Here is a 6,182-nt window from a genome sequence, read left to right as displayed (position 1 = left end):
CTACAAATTATATTTCTTAATAGCTCACAGTGTCTGTTTAGGCTACATAATTGAAGGGAAAGGGTACTGGGGAAATGAGCCAAATCTAAACTTTCCCTTTTTAGAGTGTTGGTTTTGAAGAGAAACTGAGTATATTGCCTTCTATTTGTATCAGCAGGGTTGCTTATTAATAATTTGCTTTTAAAATGTCAATTTAGCATTATCAAATAGCTTTGTTCTTCTGTGGGTGGTGATGAGAGGTTTTATATATCTGATGGTAATGAGAAGTGGAAATTGGATATTTTGAACTCACACAAATCTGGTTTGTTTCAACAGGTATATAAAAAGTTTGTTTAAAGAGTATGTAGCTCACTAAGAATTTCAGTATTAATTACATGAGTAGCCTTTATGTGTTGGAATGTGTATTGGTGTCTCTAACTTCCTCCTCTTCCCAGCAGGGCTCCTTCATTAGCTAGATTGCTGCAATATATACCAAACTTTCCCATATAATTCTTAGTTTGGTCTTTATCCCTTTACCATGTCTTTGTTGTGAGTTTATTTTCACATGATGGTGGGAAGCACTGGATAATTGTTTGCATTCAGAGAGCTCTTTGTTGTCTCGTAGGTGTGTGTACATATGCAGTCAGTGCCTTGAAATGCTGTCTGGGCAGTTATAAAGCTTAAGGACAGCTTGTGTTTTTCCCTAGATGTCATATTCAGGAAGTTTAATGGGGTGCTCTGGCTTCATTGGACCATCTCTTCTAATCAGCCCAGTCTTCCTGACCTCCAGTAATGTAGAGTTTGGGTGGCTAGCCAGAGGGCTTCTTCACTGGCCACTGGAAATGTGCAAACCATGTCCTCCTCTTCTTTCAGTGGCGAAAGTGGTGCTGGTAAGACGGAGAGCACTAAGCTGATTCTCAAGTTCTTGTCTGCCATGAGCCAACATTCACTGGAGCTGTCCTCCAGAGAGAAGACCTCCTGTGTGGAGCAAGCTATTCTTGAGAGCAGGTATGGGATCTTACAATACACGGGTATTCTTTTCAGAAGACATAAACCTTGACATTGAAATAAGATCTTGCAATGTAATCAAATATGTGTGTGTGTTTACTGAACAGTAGAATGTGTACAGGAGAAAGGGAGGTATTCCATTAAACAAAATTACCTGGCTGCTCTAGAGAATTGTGAACACAGTGGTATCTCTTAGTGGAGCAAAAATATGCAGAGTTTTGAAATGGATGAAGCTTTAATGGTGGCTTTCATTTTTGTTTGGGGCTGAATTCAGATAATCAGAGTAAGGGAAATGGGTGATGGGAGGGTGATACCTTTGGTTCAGTTTGTGTAGCCTGAGGATATGGTAGAACAAGATACAGCATGGTGACGATAAAGTGCTCAAGCGGTAAAAGCATGCTGAAGAAAGGGAGGATAAGGAGAGCTGATAAGACAGATGAGTAAGTGCATCAGATAAATTGGACACAATCTATGCAAGCAAAAAAGAAATCTTGGTGTTGATGTGAAATTACATGGTTCTAAACTATTTAAAAACAAAGGCAATTTGAGAGGCTATTACTTTTGTTTATCTTGCTTCATCTCTGCTGTACATGCTATATCTTGATGTAGTTATTTTTTCTAATTTCCCTAGGACAAGGACTCCTTGCATCCATCTAGCAATTTGCATGTGCTGAGATTTCTTATTTCTATCATTTGAGTACTGCAGTGAGAATTGTGTGCATCTTTTGAGCAATTACAAAAGAAGTAGGAAGTAGCAGTTACTACTCTGAAGCTGCAGAGTAGTTCAGTGTGGTTTATCTTCCTGTTGCATGAATACTTCCATCTTGTGCTAGAAAACTGAGATGCCCATTGCTAAATGGAGGGTAATGCTGGGATTTAGGCTGCTGCTGAGGAGAGTGTCAGAGGGGAGCTTGTCAGAGTACTGTTCCTTTCACCAGCTCCATGTGAAGTTGTTGGCTTGCTGGTCACATGTTAACACTCCTGTCATTCTCTCTCTTCACAGTCCAATTATGGAAGCTTTTGGCAATGCGAAGACTGTTTACAACAACAACTCAAGTCGCTTTGGGAAGTTTATTCAGCTGAACATCTGTCAGAAAGGGAACATTCAGGGAGGAAGAATTATGGATTGTATCCTCGTTTGGTGATTTGACCCCTGTTTGTGGGAAGAGCCCGTGTACCTCCTTGATGGAGGACTGAGGGAGAGCTGGCTTGCCTTTGTGCTTTCACCCCATCCTGAAATACACACAGTTAAATTGAGCTGGTGTAGGTGGGAAGGGGAAGCAGCACCACCAAATTCACACATGCACTCAGGCTTTTGTGGTGGTGTGGGGTGTTTGTACTCTTGGAGGAGCAGCACTTTGTATTGCTGCCCCTAGCATGACATGGCTCATGTGCATTTCCCATGTAATGAGCTAAAACAGCCTGAATCCTTGTGAATAACTTGAGTTGTCAGCCATTTCCCTCATTACTGTGCCCAAAGATAAGCTGCTTACTTCTCTGGAAAAGTACTTGAATGAGCAGAGCTGCTCAATTTCTGCAGTGTGAGTCTGGGTGGGTTAAATCCTCGGATTTGTCCTGCATTTGGCAAAATCAGTCTATGAGCCACCTCTACCAGAGCAGCAGAGGTGTGGGCATGAGGAATATTCCAAGGAGATCCTACCTGCTGTTTTAAACATAAACTGTGTTTTCAGTGGGGAAAATTTAATTCTTGAGGTTGTTTCCAAGCTTTAAGGGAAAAAAAAAGCAGATGTCATTTAAAATTCAGAATCTACCAAGTCCAGTTTTGATGGGATGGAAGAGAAGGTGTTGATACGCTGATATTAGAACTGCTACAATATTATCATTATTGCCACTTTATTTATTTCGTTGTAGGTGTATTGTATGAAACAGGCTTAGCATGTTTTAAGAAAGTACCATGATAGTCTTCCTGTTGTCTCGAACGAAAGAAGGAAGATAATAAAAAGCTTCTGCATTAATTGATTTTTACTTTATTCCTTGACTGAAACTTTTCTTGCTGGCTCCAGATTTATTGGAAAAAGTAAGTTGATGTTTGTTTTGCTTATTTAGTTGTGTTTGATTAAATTTTTTATCTGAAACTGTGGGTAAAAAATTTGTCTTCAAAAATGATCACTTAAGTGGAAACTATTTTTTACTTTGACAGAATCGTGTGGTAAGACAAAACCCCGGGGAAAGAAATTATCATATATTCTATGCTCTGCTGGCAGGGATAGAAGAGAGAGAGAAAGGTGAGTGGCAAAGCATAAGTCACACAACTGTAGTGGTTTTCTGCTAGCAGTCAGCAGTGGTGACAGCAGTGGAGAATTTAACTGCAGAAACCCACTAACCCAAGCTGAGAAATAGGTTATTTATTCAGCTGGGATTCAGTGAGTGTGAATTTGAGCTGAACTTGATAAAGGAACCTACTTAGCTGAAGAATGTCACTGAGCTGACAGTAGTTTTCCTCCCAGCTTCTGCTGTGGCCTTGGGAAAATTACTTGGGGACAAACATGCCTCATTGTGTTCAAACTGAATATTTTTGCTGGTACTAAATAACTCCACAGCAACAAAGATAAATAATTCTGGTTGCTCTAATCCTTTCTCATAAAGAATAAATCCACTGAACAAAAGAAATGACATTTGTATACGTGCAAAATTGCCTAAAGCTGTTTCAGCATCTCCCTGTGGGCTCGCTGTCTTTGCATGCTAAAAAGTAGAGTTAACTCTATTATGCAGCTAAATAAAACAAAACCCAGCAAAATAACCCCCCATCTGATTTTAATATAAAACCTTGTCTTGTGCATTGTCATAATTTCTGAGGAAATTAATTGTGAACTGTTGAAGTCTGACATAGTGACTTGTGGAGTATTTCTTGGAGTTTTGGTACTTGTGGAGTACTTGTGGAGTTTTGGTATTCCTTTTCACTCACCCTGTTTTCTCTCATTAGATGCTTTTTACTTATCTGTACCTGAGAACTACCACTACCTGAACCAGTCTGGATGTACAGCGGATAAGACAATCAGTGACAAAGATTCTTTCAAGGAAGTCATTGTGAGTTGCTTCCCTAGTTCTTTTGCTTTAAAAGTGCTGGAAGTTCAAGTGTGTGGGGCCCATTGACAGAGCAGGGTACAAAGCCTTCCTGTGCTTTCCTCCATGTACAGCTCTCACACTGAGGGATTAATTTTACAGGGATTTATACTTTCTCAGAATGCTTCACTGTCATTTTGAGCACGCCTTTATCTCTCCTCCAGTATTTCATTTTTACTCCATTGTTTCAAAGTATGCTGTAATTTAGCAAAATGCCTATGTTTTGAAATGAAAATAATATCTGTTGTGAAGTCAGTAAGACTTTTATATGCCTTTGCCTTTCCCTGCATTGTTTTATACTACAGATATATATGCATATGCATATATATATATACACATATACAGACAAATACATATACTCGTGTGTGTGTATATGTATATATATATATATCACTGGTTTTCAACCTGAAAGCTTTGCCCAATTCATGTGGTATCTACTGGGTGGAGTCTGCAGTACAGCACACAGGGAGTGTGAGAGCACCTGTGACTCTTTAAGTTGCAGCTGGAACATGCAGTTGTATGTAGTAACTTACTCAATAGAGTTATGAAAACATAAACACAGATTAAAAACCCGGGTCCTGATGGAATTTCTCTGAATGGCTTTATGTTCTCACCTCCACAGCAATTAGTCCATACTGACCACGCTAATTGGGTATTGTAGCACTGAGGTGATGTGTGTTAGATTTTAAAAATCAGATAAAACATTTGGTTTTATGCCCTTCACCGAACTGTTTTTGCTTAGTTATGTTAATCTTTTTGCCAAACTGATGAACTAATTTCTAGTGGATGCAGCAGATTTTTTCAGTGTAAAAATCCCTCATCTTCTATGGCAGAAGGAAGTGTTGGAAACGTTGGTAACTTACCTATATTGTAGTCACATGCTGAAGTTGATTGTCATGACATTTAATAGGTGCTAATCATGCCAGGCCACGCAGACCATGAAATCAGCTGGCCAGGTGATGTTTGCTTGCTGCCTGCAGCACGGGCAGGCTGAGAGTGGGGCTGCCAAGCTGCATTCCCAGAGCAGGAGGTGGGCAGAAACATCCCAGCTCACCCTCACCTGCCTTTTCCTGTTATAGTCATCTCCTTTGCCTGCTTTTATTGCAGTGTAAGTCTTGGAAGTGTTACTGAAGGGAAACTTTTTTATAGGAGACAGGAAGGAACAGCACAGTGCGCAGGGCGATGAACTTGTAGTGCTGCTTCCCTTTAGTAGTGAGAGGTCTTCTTTACCAAATAAACTTTCATCCATTATCTCTACCCTGCTTTGAATTGTGGGATGAGTCTGAGGCTTTTCCATTTGTAATGGATGATTTATGAAAGACAAAAGGTGTCAAACACCTGCAGTGACTATAACATGATGAGTCTGACTGTAGGGGCACAAAACAGTGATCTGGTCTCAGACAGGCTCATATTACACCCAAATCTGGAAAGTTTGGTCATTTCAAGAGGCACAGAGTTACCCCCTCTGTGTCAAAGGAAAGCATGTGTTCCTCTTGTTTTAGTGTTTCTTTTAATATTTTACTATTTGCTCTTCTCCTCATTTATGTAGTTGAGCCTTGATTGTTGCCATATTGTTTATTCATAAGTTCAACACTTTTTGTATAGATACTTTTCTTCTTCAGTTTGTCTGGAAGTTGTCAGATCACATTGGTAAGGTGCATGTTTGGGCACAAATGATTAAATCTTACATGTTGCCGTGTTTTCTCCCCCATGCCTTGTTACCTACAAGGCCAGTAGGCAAATTCTGGTAAAAACATGCAGGAGGTAATCAATTAATAATTCAAATTATAGTAATTGCATCTGATGCACAAACTCAGCAGATCGTTCCAATATTTATATGATTTTAATGATGAATTTGAAAGCAAATTACAATATCATTACCACATCAAAATGAAATTTCTTAAAAGCAGAGTGATGCTTACATGTTCCAAGATGTCCCAGTGATGCCTTAGAGTGTATTCAGTTTGGGATGAGACCAAAGGAATGGACTTGAGCCAGCTCTCTTTTAGTCCTGACTTGCTTTCCTAAGGCCTCCCATTTTTGAGTCTGTGCATGTTGTTGAAGAAGCTCACATGTCATTCCAGACTGCAATGGAAGTGATGGAGTTCAGC

The 6,182-nt window shown here is 39.7% G+C and overlaps 1 protein-coding gene across 1 annotated transcript in view; it reads left to right on the top strand.

Annotated features, from left to right (window-relative positions):
* The window catches only part of MYO10 (myosin X), a gene marked incomplete at its 5' end in the record, with an annotated part of 126,993 nt that overhangs the window by 60,320 nt on the left and 60,491 nt on the right, over positions 1-6,182 (top strand). Inside the window, 6 exon segments of the mRNA XM_031058256.1 lie at positions 853-987; positions 1,991-2,115; positions 3,012-3,025; positions 3,149-3,233; positions 3,932-4,035; positions 6,156-6,181. Coding sequence (XP_030914116.1) covers positions 853-987; positions 1,991-2,115; positions 3,012-3,025; positions 3,149-3,233; positions 3,932-4,035; positions 6,156-6,181 — 489 coding nt within the window.

The sequence above is a fragment of the Geospiza fortis genome, unplaced genomic scaffold (genome assembly GCF_000277835.1).
Source record: "Geospiza fortis unplaced genomic scaffold, GeoFor_1.0 scaffold281, whole genome shotgun sequence".
NCBI classification, from domain to species: Eukaryota; Metazoa; Chordata; class Aves; order Passeriformes; family Thraupidae; genus Geospiza; species Geospiza fortis.
Note: the sequence above shows the minus strand (reverse complement) of the source record. Positions and strands in the feature narration are given on the sequence as shown.